Source organism: Trichechus manatus, unplaced genomic scaffold (assembly GCF_000243295.1).
Source record: "Trichechus manatus latirostris isolate Lorelei unplaced genomic scaffold, TriManLat1.0 scaffold00063, whole genome shotgun sequence".
Lineage (NCBI taxonomy): Eukaryota > Metazoa > Chordata > Mammalia > Sirenia > Trichechidae > Trichechus > Trichechus manatus.
In genome coordinates, this window is record NW_004443999.1 from 1,187,915 (window position 1) to 1,205,335 (window position 17,421).

At 35.2% G+C, this 17,421-nt stretch overlaps 1 protein-coding gene across 2 annotated transcripts in view; it reads left to right on the top strand.

Moving 5' to 3' along the window:
• Nucleotides 1–17,421, top strand: part of SMAD4 (SMAD family member 4) — a 39,198-nt gene that overhangs the window by 14,695 nt on the left and 7,082 nt on the right. For both annotated transcript variants that reach the window (XM_023733955.1, XM_023733956.1), the window contains 6 exons: nucleotides 4,134–4,346; nucleotides 7,361–7,480; nucleotides 7,574–7,690; nucleotides 9,096–9,146; nucleotides 13,059–13,242; nucleotides 14,518–14,686. In XM_023733955.1, coding sequence (XP_023589723.1) covers nucleotides 4,134–4,346; nucleotides 7,361–7,480; nucleotides 7,574–7,690; nucleotides 9,096–9,146; nucleotides 13,059–13,242; nucleotides 14,518–14,686 — 854 coding nt within the window. The remainder of the gene's footprint in view (nucleotides 1–4,133; nucleotides 4,347–7,360; nucleotides 7,481–7,573; nucleotides 7,691–9,095; nucleotides 9,147–13,058; nucleotides 13,243–14,517; nucleotides 14,687–17,421) is intronic.

A 17,421-nucleotide genomic window follows, 5' to 3' on the forward strand; every position in this document is an offset into this window, starting at 1 on the left:
TTTTTTTTTCGTTTCAGGCTAACATTTTTATAAATGAAAACGTTGAAATGATTTGATATTATATGTATTAATTAGTATTTTTTCAGCCTCGTTTTATTTTGAGCAAACAAAACATAAATGAAACAAGGTTACTTTAAAGTATGTGCTGATCACAGCTGATCTAACCCTATTTTAAAAAAGAAAAAATGTCTTAAAGTGAGGAGATGACACGCAGATGGTGTGTGTATATGTTTTATTTTTTAGTGAAATATTTGAGAATGGAGTTCTATTAAATTATTAGCTCAGTTACTTAGAATATGTGAATAAACTAAAATTTCTGTAAGAACTAATTAATTTGCAAAGAAACTAACTAAGAGCCACTGCCATCTTAGAAAGATGTGCCATTGTTCTGCTGGGAAATTAGTGGCTAAACACCTCTTTTGTAGTAGAATCTTAGTCTTTGAATGTGGGTCAGAAATATCTAACCTTAAGAAAATTTAGGAAGAGCATACAGGTTTATTTGTTTTTATTCTCCACCTCACTTATAGTAGAGGAAGACTAGTGCCTTTCGGTACTTGTTAATGATCAGTAGGTTTCTGAGAAGTGTGGGTTGGTAATAGAAGCTGTTGTGGTGGTCTGGGAAGACTACCTCTAAGACTGGTTAATGCCCTGCCTCTTCACCACACAGACATTGATATTCCATTCTTCTTTTCTTTGAAAGCAAATACCCTTCAGATCTTTACTATTCTCCATCTATGTTTTTGGAGAATTGACCATGGATATTAGGGGTTGGGAGACTGTAATGATTAACTGTTATCAAACTTTCCCTAGGGGAGTGGGTACAAGGGCTTCCAAATTATGAAGGCTCATCACACTCCTCCCATACCCTAAAATTACTGCTGTTTTGAGTACCTACTATATTGATGGGAATGTGTGGGTTAATAGCCTCCTTTCTTTGGCTCTAGGACTGTATTCTGCCTTATGGCTCCCTCTAGTGGTAGTTACGTAAAGGGCCATCTTCAATGGCTTATTTCCTCAGAAAATGAGGTTTTTCTCATAGCACCTTCTAGATTTGCACAAAGAAATACAAGAGCAGGTAACTAAGAGTTAATGAATGGGATAATTCCTTTACTTTTGAGTTGGAGGTCTTGCTGGTAATCATGACCCGTATACTCACTTTAATAAATATTTAATGAGCATCTATTGCTTGATATTATGTTAGGTTCCAGGATGCTAAGATAAATAAGGTATGTTTTCTCCACTGTAGGGAGCTCATAGTCTAGTGGAGAAAACCAGTTGCTGTCGAGTTGATTCCAACTCATGGTGACCCAGGAGACAAGTAAATAAGACAGTGGAAATACTGTTTGACAAGTGCTATGGCCTGACTGCTGGTGGTGATAAAGAGCACAGACTAGGGTGATCCCAGTGGCTTCAACTTCATTGTAGCATAAAGAGTACATTTTTTATCCCCAGAGATTATTAACAATTACTATAGACATGTCTCACCACTCTAAAAGTACGGTTAAATAGTAGGAGCTAACACTTACTGAGTACTCATTGTGTCAGGTACTGAGTTAAATGATTTGTAAGTACTGTGTCATCATTCTCATAGTACTCCTACATGGTAGATGGGATTATCCACACTTTACTAGATGGAGAGACTGGTGTCTGGAGAGGTCAGGGAACTTGGATGAGGTCAGACAACTAGGAAGAGCTTCAGTAATGTGTGCTTGCTATTCAGTTTATTTAAACAATAGAAAACTATTACAAAAGAATAAGTTCCACGAGAGCAGCGATCTTTGTTCTTTTTATTGATGTATCCCAAGTGCTAGAACAGTACATAGGTGTTCAATGAATATTTTTTTAATGAATGAAATTTGTTGAATGTCAGTCCGTAAAGAGAAATACTTAATAGTGTGGCATCTGTTTTTCTGGACTTTAAATATATATATATATATATATTTTAGTTTTATTTTTTTGAATAGGCAATACATGGTCTATAAATCAAAATACTATAAAAAGGTATGCAGTGAAAAAAAAGTGTTCCCACCCCTGCCCCTATTTTCCCCTACCTCAGGTAAACATGTTTTTTAGTTTTTTGTTGTTTCCTTCCTGTTTTATATTATTTCCTTCTTTTATTACACAAAAAACATACTGTGCACCCTGTTCTGGACCTTGATTTTTTACTTAACAGTATATGATTTTTTTAAACACATGTATGATCATAGTATACAATAGTGTTTTATAACCTGCCTTTTTTTCTCCTGGCAAAAATATATTGTAGGCATGTATCAGTGTTGATACCTACAGTTTTACCTGTGAAGCATATATTTTAGGTTATATGATTAAAGAAACTGGGAAACTTAAGTCCCAAACTAAAGTTTGGGAAGTTTTAGCCAATGTATTAAGGCAAGAAAAAGATATGAGGCATAAGTATTTAAAAGCAGAATACAGTTAGAACTTGGAGATATTATGATTGCTCATTAAGTGAAAGAGTCAAGTGAAAACAGAAGCAATGAGTGTCACGTTTACCAGTTACAGCCTCAATAGCTTTCTCCTTACGTACTAGCAATAGCAAGAGCAATATATTGGAGAGTAATAAGATCCCAGTCACTGTAATAACAAAAAACCTAAAATGTCTAGGAATTAAATGGAGATACCAGAATCAATATGAAGAAAAGCACAGAACTTTGTTGAAGGGTACAGTAAAAGACTGAATAAATGCAGATGTATCCACTTAATGCCAAAAACTGTTTTTCTTTGTTTTCTTTTTATAATTTGACCAACAGTAATGATGAGTGGTTGTGTCCAATTTTTACTGATATATAATGATGTTAGTATCCTCTTGGTTACCTTTTTTGCTTCCATAGAATTTTCTAGAGAGAGACTCTCTGGAGTGGGATTTTATGGGCATGAAAAGAATGTCTTCATGGCTTTTGGTGCATGCTACCATAATGCCTTTTAAGAGGTTGTAGATAGGAATTTGAACAATGGATAATTCTTACAGCTTTGACAATAAAAAATTAAAAATACCCATGTAACTAATTGGTATTTATGTGTAATAGATTTTTTTCTCAGTGATTAGCATAAGGAAAGTTAAGGAGAACCGTAGTGCTGGTTCTTGATAGAAAAGAAAATATCTTTTTGTGAATTATTAATTGACTGTTCTAAGAAGAGAACCTAATATTAGAACTCAGTGGATTGTAAAATTTTGGGGTAGAGTTAGCTCAGCACATGATTGTTTGCTAAAGAGAAAAAGCAAACCCCAAAATAATACTCCCATCCCCCAAATTTAAAAAAAAGTGGCAGGAAGGTTCTGGGCAGAGAACTAGTGACCTCATGAATGTAGTTCAGTTGTAGTTAACTTGGTTTTCTCTGTTTTTCCCTCTCACAACAAAGCAAACTATTCCCTGGTTTATTCAATGAAAGGTGTTGTGCTGTATTAGCTAGAGTCTAGCTTTGCTTATTAAGATGTTCCCACATAAATGAAAGATGTTGATCGAGTTTTTTTATGTCACATATTTATCAAACATCATTATTTGAATTGGGTTTCTAGAAGGAAATTTCAGTTTGATTTATCATTTAGGGTTTTTCTGTCTTCTAACCCTCTAGGTGACATTCAGTACATTACATTTTCAAAGAATATGTTACTTAACAATAATTCTAGTTCCTGAAATTGAATAAAACCTATCAATGTGAAACTAGCCAAAAAGATATAGCTAAGTACTTAATCTCAGTTATTGACTCAATAATCGTTTTTTTCAGCTGGATAAGCATTTTCACCAGCCGTTTGGTTTTTGCCTAGCTCATGTTATGTGTTTAAAGTGATTGTTACTTCTAGTTTAATCCAGAAACTGAGAAATACCTCTTCAGGACCATTGCTGGAGACTGTTGGAGTATGGTCTGGCTTCAAACTTCAAACAGTCAGTCAAACTGATTGATAAAATATATCTGATGCCATTACCTCTAAATCAGTGGCTCTTACTGATAAAATAGTATGGTCTTAAAAGAATTTGAGAACTGAATCAGAATTAGGGTCATCTTTTAGTATAGTTGATTTTAGGTGATACTATATTGCTTGCTTATAAGATTTCTTTTTCCCCTGTTAATGAAGTCTGATAAGATTTTAAAATGTTATTTAATTTTCTGTATAGCTCCACCAAGTATGTTGGTGAAGGACGAATATGTTCATGACTTTGAGGGACAGCCATCGTTACCCACTGAAGGACATTCAATTCAAACCATCCAGCATCCACCAAGTAATCGTGCATCAGCGGAGACATACAGCACTCCAGCTCTTTTAGCCTCATCTGAGTCTAATGCTACGAGCACCACCAACTTTCCCAACATTCCTGTGGCTTCCACAAGTGAGTTGTAGAATCAGAAGTAGTCAACAAGTTAAATTTCACTAACCATTAAATATTTATATGTAGTTACTTGGAGGGAAACTCCAAGTAAGCAAAAGTTAAAAGTGCTCTGATATCCTTCATATGCAAACAGGTATTAAATAGGGTTTGGGATTAGTCTTGGAAAAAATGGTGTTTGTAATTTATTTAAAGGTTCTTATATTGACATGTAGTTATTTGGAATTTAAGTAATGACTTTTATTATAATATTAATTTAAATTCACGACCTCATTTGTACTTTACCTTTGCATGCAGGAGTAAGAAGCCTCTTCAGCTTTCAGATAGATTTTAAAGAAATATTTCAAGTAGTTAACAAAAGTAGTTTTGAACCAAGATGTTTATAAAGGTCTGTGTTAATGGAATTGCAAACTTTCCTTTAATCCAGTGTTCTTACTTTACTTTATCTTAGAGAATGGAATGTTAGTTTATAATAATCATCTCAATCTCCTATTGTGTGTACTTAGAAAAAGGGATTTCGACAAACTTGTTAGTAGTGTATATCTCTCAAGATAGACATTAAGCTTTTTAGTCAGTTTGGTATAAAGCTAAATGCTACATATTTTAACTATTGTTAATGATAGGTCTGTTTCCAAAGGGTTCTTCCATGGTCATGTCATGGAGGCAGAGGGCCATTAAGTTCAGCTTTTCTCGGGGCCTGATCAAGGCAATAATGACCTGGTACTTTTAGTATTTATTATTTATTTTCAGTCACCAGTGATTGCAGTAGTGGCAAGAAACAGTTTGCTGCTTGTCGTGGAGAGCACAGAACAGTATCTTGGCATATATATGGCGGTAGTTGCACCTGGTTGTTAAGGGAATTGTGTCTAAGCCTGTATCAGCAATAGATTATTGATAGATTTGAATTGATACTTTGTTAGCTGCTACTTAAGGAAGCATTATTCTATTTACGGTAATATCAGATTTAACGTAGGGATTTTGATCTTTGGAATGAATAGGGGAGTAATTTCTGTAGTTGTGAGTTTTCAAGTAAAGTATACCAGATTTTCCCCCATTTAATTCATTTCATCACTTCAAAGTATCTTTGGATTTGCTACGTAAGAGACCACAGTGTCACCATGGAGAACATATTCCAAGTGTGTGATAGAGGCTAAGTACATACTTTAGAACCTGGCACCTTTAACCAGTTGGTGCTTCTGTTATCTGTCTACCCTTTATTTACCAATTTTTGAGAGTATGGTTGACAAACAGGGTATGTGGTGAAGGAAAGAAGAAGGTATGTGTGCTAGAGCAGAGCTACCTACCTCTGTTTATATATCTGGAGATTGAATTTGCACGCCCTTGTTGATGTATACTAACGTGACCTCATTTTGACTGCTCTGTTTTCTGGGCTGAGTCCTATCTGAAGACCAGAAAAAGTGATGTGAATAAAATGCAGCTAATTTTGTCTTGGTATTTTTGGATAGATTTTCACAATGGAATAGTACACACTGTAGGTTTTAGAATTTATGGCAGAATGTTCCCTTAGATCTCAAAAAGCGTATTGATAAAAGGAAAAGAAATTGGACTACAATAGAATTGGAAGACTGCTGCTGCGCGAGTTATATTGTTTATCTTCATCTTACACACTTGGAATTGTGTTCTGGAAGCATTCAGTGCAGACAGCTGCAGTGGGCTAGTTCTTACAGTTGACGTTCATTTGGCATCTAAGTATCTTCAAGGTTTCTTTCTAAATATTTGTAAATTAAAATCATTTAATTTTTCCTATGTAGTGACAGCTTTTGTAAGTTAACTAATAGTATGTAGCATGTACAATTACTAAAAACAAAAGCAGAAATGTAATTAACCTTTAAAGAAAATTTGCAGATTTTGGGGGGGATGAGTAGGAAAGGAGGTCACTAAACATCATATTTAAAAAGAAATAATTTGAGGAGTATTAAAATAATTTCTTTAGCTTTTGATTTTATAATCTTAGCTTTAAAGAAATATGATTTGTAGAGAGGAGAAAAATGGTTCCATTTCCTTGATACTTTGAGCAATGGTGTCATTTACTCTTCCATCTGGTTATATTCCCATTTAGATGAGAAAACGAGGTTATGCCAGTGACATAACAATTATTAAATTTCACTGCCTTCCAAATGAGGTAAACAATTGACTTAATTAACGCTTGCTTTAAGAAATCAAGATTTCTTTCATTAAAAAGGAAAAGTCTTAAAAGCGTAGATTACTAAGCAGTATCATAATACAGCTTATGAATAGAATAGAAGCCAGAGGAAGGTTAGTCCCGATATATTACATGTAGAGAGGGCAATTAATTTTTTGTAAATCCAGGAGTACGATGATATTCTTACAGATAAATGATTCTCAGTTTTTAAAAGTATATGACAAAATTTCAAAGTAGACCGATACTGAGGTTTTTTTTTTTTTTTTTTCCACTAACAGAGAGCGTATTAATAGCTCAGTGGAGCTAGGTCTTTTTAATTTCCCCACCCTCCACATCACATCTCATTTAAAATATTTGCCTGCTCAGTTTTTATTTCCCCAAACCTTAGCATTATGCCATTACCAACCAGTACTGGTGCTGATAATTATTAACTTTCCAGTTTTCAGCATTTTCTTGATCCTGGACTTTTGGAATCTTAATCAGAAAGATCTAGAGAGAGGTGGAGTGAGTGGCCAGGGGTGAGCCAGTATGCTTCTGAAAAAGTTATTATGATAGGCCAGACATACAGTTCTTTTTTTTTTTTGGCTGGCATTTGAAGAATATTTGTAAAGAAATAGGCCACTAAAATTAGGTAGACATACTTAAGATAGAATAATTTTGAACTTCTTCACTTTAAGGTTTGCTTTTATAGATGACTTTAGTTTTCTTTAATTTGATGGACCATGATTGAGTTTCTGTTTTTGTTCATCTTCATAGTTGTGATTATAAGATTTAATTGGTCCTTCTTTTACTCTATAAAACCATAGGAATGCATCTATAAATGAACCATATTAATGTCTCCTTGTTCCTCCAGGTCAGCCTGCCAGTATACTGGCAGGCAGCCATAGTGAAGGACTGTTGCAGATAGCTTCAGGGCCTCAGCCAGGACAGCAGCAGAATGGATTTACTGGTCAGCCAGCTACTTACCATCATAGTATGTACATACTTTTTAAAATCTCTTGAATAGTTGAGAAAAATAGGCAGCCTTTGTAAAAGCAAATTAATCCATGTGGGCCTTAATTTTTAGACAGCACTACCACCTGGACTGGAAGTAGAACCGCACCATACACACCTAATTTGCCTCACCACCAAAATGGCCATCTTCAGCACCACCCGCCTATGCCGCCCCATCCCGGACATTACTGTAAGCTCTTGTTTTTGTTGTAAGGGCTTTTTCTTTTTGAGGACTTTTTTTAAAAGATGTTTTTACATCTTTTATTCATCCTACAATTTAGTTTCACTAAATGACTAGTGCTTTTCGGTATTTTTTTGTGAACAGTATTATTTTTCAAAGTTATGGTTTCATATCTTTGTTTTAGAGGAATGATGTTTACTAAATACATTTATCTCTCAGTTGCTAATGTTTCATTAACACCACATTGATTTCCATTCATTTGTTTGCTTTGTATATGTTCTTCAATCCCATGTGTATCTTGTATATCTACCCTTCGTGGATTGAAACTCCTTCAGTGCCAGGATCTTAAGGTCTCCCTCACCATACTCTATGCGGCCATGATTGGAAACAGTCCCCTACTGATAACCTTAGCCTGCAGTTTCAGGCAAAGTGGGAATATTGTTCATTTGGCTTAATAAAATTAAGGGTGTAACACTTTCATATATATTAAATTCCATTTTGTCTCATTATGAGACAGATAACAACAGAGAAAAGTTATAAAATACAGAAAAGTATGAACAGAAAATAAATATTACCTAGATTCCTCCTACCCAGAGATTTCCACTTCTAGCATTTTGGCATGTTTTTCCTTCCAGTCATATAAATAAATATATATAAATTGGGTGGTGGGGAGGGGTGGGGATCATACTATATATTATGTATGTATATATAAATGTATATGTATTATTGCATCCTGCTTTTTTCCAGTTATGCTACTGTTTTTCATGTCTTAAGAAAATACAGTGTTTAATGGCTGCCTGGGACACCGTAGTGGTTAAGGGTGCAGGATTTGTACCCTTAACTAGCTGTGTGACCATTGACAAGTTATTTAGCCTCCCTAAGCCTCTAATATCTGACTCGAGGTGTTGTGAAAAGTAAATGTCATAATTCATGTGAGGTGTTTAGTACAGTGTCTTAACACATAAAAAGCTCTCAATTATGATAGTTCCTATTCCATTGTATAAATATCCTTAACTTAATAGACCATAAACACTTGTTTTTAGAATGGAACTGACAATTCAAAATTACTGTTATCCATTGCATAATAAATTACACTGTATTACATGTTAACGTGAATAATTCATGTATAATCTGCATTAAATATTGCATCTAAAAGTTTGTAAATTGCTTAACAGTACCTTACATGTACTCAAATGTTAGCTATTTTTATAAAATATCCACAAAATTAATATAAGAGTATTTGCTTATTATAATCATAAAGTAATTTAAGCTTTTAAGTTCTTAGACATTTCATAAACTTGATCCAAACAACTCTTAAGGTATGATAGTTATATTTGAGTAAGGTTTGTTGAAAGTTTTAGCATTGGAAAACTTTTAATAAATAAAAATGGGATTTTTATTGTCTTTTCTTTAGGGCCAGTTCACAATGAGCTTGCATTCCAGCCTCCCATTTCCAATCATCCTGGTAAGTGTAAAATCCTGGTAAGGGTAAAATTGGTACCCTGTATTTAGATTTCATTTATGGTAGTTGAAATAGGCGTACACCTATAAGTTTTAATATAATTACAGGGTAACTTAAGTTCTCAGAGAAATGCAGTTCTCACTGTGACATGAGTTAATAAACAGTTTAAGAGTAGCCCATATAGTCACACATAGGCTGTCTATATTTGATTCAACTGTCTCCAAAAGAAAATTTTTACAAAAACTGTTTTTAGCTAGTAATACAAAGTACTGGAATTTTGTGTTAAGCGTTGACTACATAAATGTACAGCAGAAGAAAACTAGTTTTCAAAAATAGAACAGCTGTAAAACTAGCTTAAAAAGCAAAAGAAGAAATTTAAGTAGATGCTGAAAGAAAAATAGTTCACTGTACGTGTCTTAGAAGATAGATTCAGGAATCTCTGGTTAACTGGAATTGACAAACTATTTGATTAAGTTATGTTCAAACAAGTAAATAGCTAAGTAGCTTTCCTGAATTTACAGTTGGTATATAATTTTAAAATTGTAGCAGTGATAAAATAGGGAAAGTTTAGAAATAGAAAAAAGAAAATACTCAAGATCCCTTATAAACATAATTTGATTTTTTTTTCTTCCCTCCACCTACTTCATAGCTAGTTTTCTTAGCTTAAAAAGATATAAATATGCTATTTCAGCTAATTGCCTTAATTTTTTATAACCATAAACTCAGTTTTCCTCCTAATTAAAAAAAAAACCACACAGACACAACTTTTTATTATGAAGAATTTCAAACAAATACCAGAATAGTAGAGGGACAATCCTTTGTGTACTCATTCCTCAGTTTCAGCTTTTATCAGTAGCCAATCTGATTTCATTCATACACTGACATACTTTCCCCCTTCTGTATTATTTTGAAGCATAGCCCATACACATTGTTTTATATGTATTTCAGTATATATTTCTAATATTTTTTAAAAAACATAGCTCATAGTACCCATAGTGATCAATTTAAAGAATAACTTATAGTTTCTCAAATAGGCCTACACAATTTTTTTAAACCAGTGTTCTGTTGTTGATTACTTACGTTGGCTGCAATTTTTCTTCTAGCTGCTAAAACAAAAAAAAAGTTAGGGAAGATCTTTGTGCGTATAACTTTTCTCATATTTCAGTGTAAGAGATTTACAGAATTTCTGGATCAAAAGGCCAAATTGCTTTACGGTGACAACATCATGGTATGAAAACCAGTTTTACCACACTCACCAGCAGTAGATGTGAGAGTTTAATACATTTTTTGCTGATTTAGGAGGCAAAATGGTATTTGTTTTAGTTAGAAGAAAAATGCTACCAGTGAGGCGCAGACGTTTAAAAAATTTGTTATATTTGCTAGTTATGTTATTCTTTTTAGTGGAATGTTTATATGTAGTATTTGAATATTTGTGATTTTAAACATTTTTTTGTGAGTCAAAGGGTCTTGCCTTTTTATAAGCATTTTTATTGAGAAATGTAATATATAGAAAAGTATATAAAACAAATATTCAGTTGAATGTATAACATTAAAACCAACACCTGTGTAACCACCACCCAGATTGAGAACTAGAACACCCACTTGCAGCACCCCAGAAACCTTCCTACCCAAAGCGTTTTGTTTCAGTCAGAACCTTTTCCTCCTCTGCCCCCCAGAGGCAACCCTGTTCTGTTTTTATGGATATCATTTTTTTGTTCTTTTAACGTGATGACTACATCCCTAAACAATTTAGTGGTTGGATTTTGCTTGGTTTTGAAATTATGTAAATGGAATCATCGTATCAGAATCTTAATTTGTGTGTGTGAATAAATACATTGTGATAAGAGGGAGAATCTAGAGAATCAAGAATGAGAATTTTTTGCTGATACCGAGGCAGTGTCATTTACAGTCAGTAGTGGCCCCTGGCAGCTGGGAGTCTCTGTTCGTAGAGCTTAGTGGGAGATAATCTGCAGGAGTGAGAGTAATCAGGGCTCTGAAGAAAGACCTTCCCTGGATGGGGCAGTGAGGTGGGGGTGGTAGAATTTAGCTAGTCATTTAGACTCAGTTGTGGACTCAGTAATTGCCTTTGGCCTCTGGATAGCTTTATTACATTCTTCTCATTGTAGAATTGATGTTGAGCCCTACCATCTCCAGGTGGTTAGGGAATAACATTAACATGTTATGAGCATATGTGTCTGTAGCAGTCTGCGTTGGCATTAAAACCTCTGTCTTTGAGTAGAATAGGAGGGGCTTTTAGTAGTTCGTATGATCCTGAAAAGGTTTCTGTCTAAGTGGTTGTATGAGGGGATACATCTAATGGAATCAGCAGGTTAGAACTGAGGTGGTCTTTGGCTGTGAATATTAGTAGACCCTAGTGGAGTTTTGCCACAAAATTATTCTTCATTTCTCCTCTCATATTGTTACAAGAATATTCTAACCAGTATCCCTGTTAGAAGAGCTTCTGTTCCTGGTATTGCCTCGTGTCGCCTCGCCAGTCTCTACTGCTACTCAGAGTATTTCTTCTAAAATTTGAATAATTATGTTGTTTCTCTGATGATGATCTTGAAGTGATTCCCCTCCAAATTGCTTGGGTATTGCATGAAGTCCAAATTCCTTAGCAGGGCAGAAAAGAGTCTCTGTTCCTGGTCACCACCTACTACTTCCCTAGTCTAATTTCTTGCTATTCGCTTAATGCTTTAACCATCCTGAACTACTTACCTAAGCTTACTAGGCTATATCACCCCTTTGTGCTTTTTTTGCACATGCCATTCTCTGTACTTATCTGGTATTATTATATTAGTTATCTGTTGCTACGCAATAGATTACCCCAAAACTTAATGGGTTACAACAGCAAAAGCCATTCATTATGTCACTTGGTTTCTTTGGGTCAGAGATCTGGGAGTGACTTAGGTGAGTGGTTGTGACTTAGGGTCTCTTCTGAGGTTGCAGTAAAGATGGCAGCTGGGGCTGCCATCATCTGAAGGCTTTACTTGGGCTGGAGAATTCACTTTCAGAGTGGTTTACCCACATACCTGGCAAGTTAGTGTTATGTACCTGACAGGAAGCTTCACTGCTTTCTGCGTGGACCTCTCTGTACCGTTTCTTGAGCGTCTTCACAACATGGCAGTTAGCTTTCTCCAGAGTGAGTTATCTGTGAGAGAGAGAGAGAACCTTCTAAATGTGGCTGATTTTCCAATCATTTAAAATTACTTTAAATCACTTGTTTAAATGAATACACTAAATACATCTTCAAAGTTAAAATTGTAGTAGTTGATATGAATAGACTTCATTGAAAATGTCTCTTGCTATGGCACGTAACAGATGGGACAAATGACCTTTCACCCAAGAGATAAATGGAAAGCCCCTGTGCACACCAACTGAGTCGTTAGAGTGTAATCAACATTGACTCAGGGTTGGATGGCTTACTTGCTTGTGCCCTTTCTCTCAAGTAGGGATCTATAAAGATATGCCATGGATTGATGTTGCACAAGAATATCTCCCTGGAATACTTAAGTGTGTTTTAAAAAAGGAAAGTTCAGACTACATAGAAAATATTGCGTGCAATCAAATGAAACATGATGGTAAAATAATTTATTTTAGATTCTGACTATTTCTATTCTTTAAATTCTTAGTTGAATTTGGTTCCTTGAGGTAAAAATCAAATTTCAGATTTTTAAAAATGACTTGAGAGTTTCGAAAATATTGCTATGTATTGAGCTGGTAAATAGAAGGCTTGGATATTTCTACTTTTTAATGCACTATGTCATTTTAATCCAGTTCCTTTGGGTGCTTTTCATATTCATCTCCCTTCTGGTCCCCCTTTCTTTTAGGAAAAGCTTTATCTTGTGGAATGAAAGTGAAAGCCTTGTCTCTTTCTCACATGGGTGGATGTTCTCTCCCATTTATTTCCTATAGCTCCTGAGTATTGGTGTTCCATCGCTTACTTTGAAATGGATGTTCAGGTAGGAGAGACATTTAAGGTTCCTTCAAGCTGCCCTATTGTTACTGTTGATGGATACGTGGACCCATCTGGAGGAGATCGCTTTTGCTTGGGTCAACTCTCCAATGTCCACAGGACAGAAGCCATTGAGAGAGCAAGGTATTGATTGGACAGTTAGACAGTTACTTAAAAAAAATGTTGTCTTATATTTGCAGTCATATTTTTTGATGTAGATTATGAGAGTTCTTGAATGTCAATGGAGGGGTAAAGGCCATCTTGAAAATTCAAAATCTGTGAGCATTCCATTTTAATCGTAGATGTTTATTATTTAAAATATAATGATTAAAGATGGCTTTTTGTTTAAGTTAGTAAGGTTTCTGTGTTTCGAAAAAGTAGCTAGACCTTTTGGAATCTAGTTTGGAAAGTAATTATTATTTCCTCTGACCATATAGTATTTTTATAGATATATTGTAAGGAAATAATACAAAATGAGGACAGATGTGTGCACAAAGACATTTCTCAGAGTGTTACTTATAATGTTGGAAATTGATAATAAAAGCGAGGTGGGGGGAGTAAACAAAGCTGTTGCCGTTGAGTTGACTCCGACTCATGGTGACCCCATGTTTGCAGAGTAGAACTGTGCTCCATGGGGTTTTCAAGGCTGTGACCTTTCGGAAGCAGATCGCCAGGCCTTTTCTTCCGAGCTGCCTCTGTATGTGTTTGAACCACCAACTTTTCAATTAGTAGTTGAGCACCTAGCCCTTTGGTGCCACCAGGAACTCCTAATAAAAAGGAAATGGTTAAGTGATGATAAACTAAATATTCCATTGTTTTATGTAATTAAAAACGTTAGTAAAAAGTTTATATAATGGAATGAAAATTCATAAGATGGCATATTACAAGAAAACATACATAATTTTAGGTACTGTGTGATATTAACTCTTTAAGGAAATGTGTGTGTGTGTGTAAAAGCAGGTAATCTTGGCTCTGTCACTAGCTGTGTGACTTAGGCAAATTGCTTAATCTCTAAGCCAGTGCTGTCTAATAGAACTTAAATAGTCACATGTGCCTGTTGGATATCAGTTTGGACAGTGTAGCTTCAAGCCATAGTTTCCTCATCTGTAAAATGGGAATAATAGCACTTACCTCATTGAATGGTGAAGGTTAAATGAGAATTCATATTAAATGCTCCTGATAACATAGGAAGAGCTGCAGCATCATCATTATATATGAATAGAAAAAAGAAGAAAATACATCAGAAAAAATCAAAATGTATCAAAATGTTAATAATGCCTATCTTTTGTTTCTGCTGTTGTGTGATGTACTTTCTTTGTCCTTTTTAATTTTTCAATATTGGCATGTTGTATAATCTGAACTAAAGTTTATTTTTAAATACTTTACCAATTGAAATGTAATTCCATTTTTCTCCCTAAGGTTGCACATAGGCAAAGGTGTGCAGTTGGAATGTAAAGGTGAAGGTGATGTTTGGGTCAGGTGCCTTAGCGACCACGCAGTCTTTGTACAGAGTTACTATTTAGACAGAGAAGCCGGACGTGCACCTGGAGATGCTGTTCATAAGATCTACCCAAGTGCGTATATAAAGGTTAGTTGCAATTTTACTTGAATATTTTAGATTTGGGAAGCTCTGTATTTGCTGTTTAAAGGATTGGAGTGGAGGTAGGAGGAGTAGACAAATGTTTCTTATGTGTTAGATAATCATAAATTGTGTTTAAGTATAAAACATGTTTTCTGGGATTTATTGATGTGATCCGTTATCTAGTTCTGTGGTTGCATTCATTGCCTAGTGCTTTATTAGCAAATTTATTAAGATTTTTAGAGTAATACAAAGGCTCCTGAAGAAAATATTAATTTGGTGAAACTCCAAACTCATATTCCTGTGACATGAAATTTGGAAGAATCAGATTCTAGAATTTTCTCTTAGCCAATCTTTAGAATTTTATGGAAGGTAATTCTAAAATTACTAGCTTTTCAAATTAAGGGCGTAAGAAATGAAGAATTCTTCAGCACCAGGTTTTTTTTAAGGCTGGTTATTTTGTGTTAAATGAATTTTGTTTATTATATCACTTTGCAAATTAAGCCAGAGATATTTTTCACGAATTATTAGGTATTTAACACATTTAGATTTTAGTTCATAATTACACTTTTTTGGAAACACATAACTATTATTAAATAGCCTAAATATATTTGTAGTTCCAGGTTTTCCATAGTCATCCTAAACATCTTCATTTTCAGCTATTATAAATTAGTGGAATTAACTGTACCTCATTACTTATTCCCGAGACATTGCTTGTTGTTGTGTTGTTGTGTGCTGTCAAGTTCATTCCAACTCATAGTGACGCTGTATGACAGAGTAGAACTGCCCCATAGGGTTTCTTAGGCTACAGTCTTTATGCAAGCAGATCACCCAGTCTTTTCTCCCACGGAGCCGCTGGTGGGTTCAAACCACCAACCTTTCAGTTAGCAGCTGAGTGCTTAACCATTGTGCCACCAGGGCTCCTGAACATTGCTTAGGATGCAAATAATACAGCTAAATAGTGTCTGTGTTGTTGGGTGCCATCAAGTTGATTCCAACTCATAGTGACCCCATGTGACAGAGTAGAACTGACCCATAGTTTTCTTGGTTACAATCCTTACAGAAGCAGATCACCAGGTCTTTCTCCCATGCAGCCACTGGGTGAGTCTGAACCCTGAACTTTTCGGTTAGCAGCCTGGTGCTTAACCATTGCACCCCAAGAGCTCCTTAAATAATGTCTAGGAAAATGGAATTGCTTGGCTGCCTCACAACAGCAAACCCTCATTTTTTAGTCACTACAGTTCAGTTAAAGGCTATTAGGATCTTTTTATTTAATGGAAACTTTGAAACATACCAAGTATAGAGAAGATAATTAACCCTCCATGTACCCATCATTCAACTTCAACAATCATCAGCATTTTACCACTGTTTGTTAATGTGTTTCTCCTCCTTTTTTTCCCTGGAATAATTTAAAACCAATTCCAAACATTATATTAGTTCACTCATAAAATACTCCAATATGAATCGCTAATTGATAAAGACTTATAAAAAACATAGTTACAGTGCTATTTCTCATACCTTACAAAATGAACAGTAATTCCCTGTTAATTTATTTTTTTTACTATTTCTTTTTTTAATTGTTGTAAAAAAAAAATGCAATAACAACATTTGCAAATTCAACAGTTTTCACGTGTACAGTTGAGAGACACCAATTACTTTAATCATGTTGTGCAACAATTACCAGTATCTGTTGCCAAATTTTTCATCACCGTAAACAGAAACTCACTGCTTCCTAAACAATAACTCCTTTTTCCGCCTTCTTCCTGCCCCTGGTAACCGCTAACTTTGTTCTCTATACATTTGCTTATTCTAGATATTTAATATAAGTGGAATCATGCAATATCTGTTTTTTTTTTGTTTATTGTAGTTTAAGTGAAAGTTTACATTTCAAGTTAGTTTCTCATACAAAAATTTATGCATACATTGTTATGTGACCCTAATTGCTCTCCCTGTGCTATGACAGCACACTCCTCCTTTCCACCCCTGATTTCACATGTTCAGCCAGCTCCTAACCCTCTCTGCCTTCTCATCTCACCTCCGGACAGAAGCTACCCATTTAGTCTCATGTTTCTACTTGAGCTAAGAAGCACACTCTTCATGAGTATCATTTTATGTCCCACAGTCCAGTCCAATCTTTGTCTGAAGAGATGGCCTTGGGAATTGTTTTAGTTCTGGGTTGACAGAGAGGCTGGGCGCCATGCTTTCTGGGGTTCCTCTAGTCTCAGACCATTAAGTTTGGTCCTTTTACTAGAATTTGAGTTCTGCACCCTACCTTTCTCCTGCTCCATCAGGGACTCTCTGTTGTCTTCCTGTCAGGGCGGTCATTGGTGGTAGCTGGGCACCATCTAGTTCTGGTCTCAGGCTGATGCAGTCTCTGGTTTATGTGGCCCTTTCTGTCTCTTGGGCTCCCTGTTAAATTTTTGATGGTAGAGGATCAGTTTTAGTCTGTTAGGATGATAGACTGGAAAAGTTGGTTATTAAACAATACATGTGGCATGATCCTGTTTTTGTTAAAGAAGTAATATCATGGTTTTTTGTATTTGTTTATCTATACCCACAAGTTTGGAATGGTATGAACAATGTCTTACCAGAAGTTGTCTCTGGGAAGTGGGATTATGTTTATTTATTTTTTCCAGTGTTTCCACAAGGGATTTTTCATATGTGGTTATGTGTGCTTTTTTCCTGCCTGTCATAGTTTGAATTATGTCCCCCCAAAATGTGTATCAGTTTGGCTGGGCCATGAT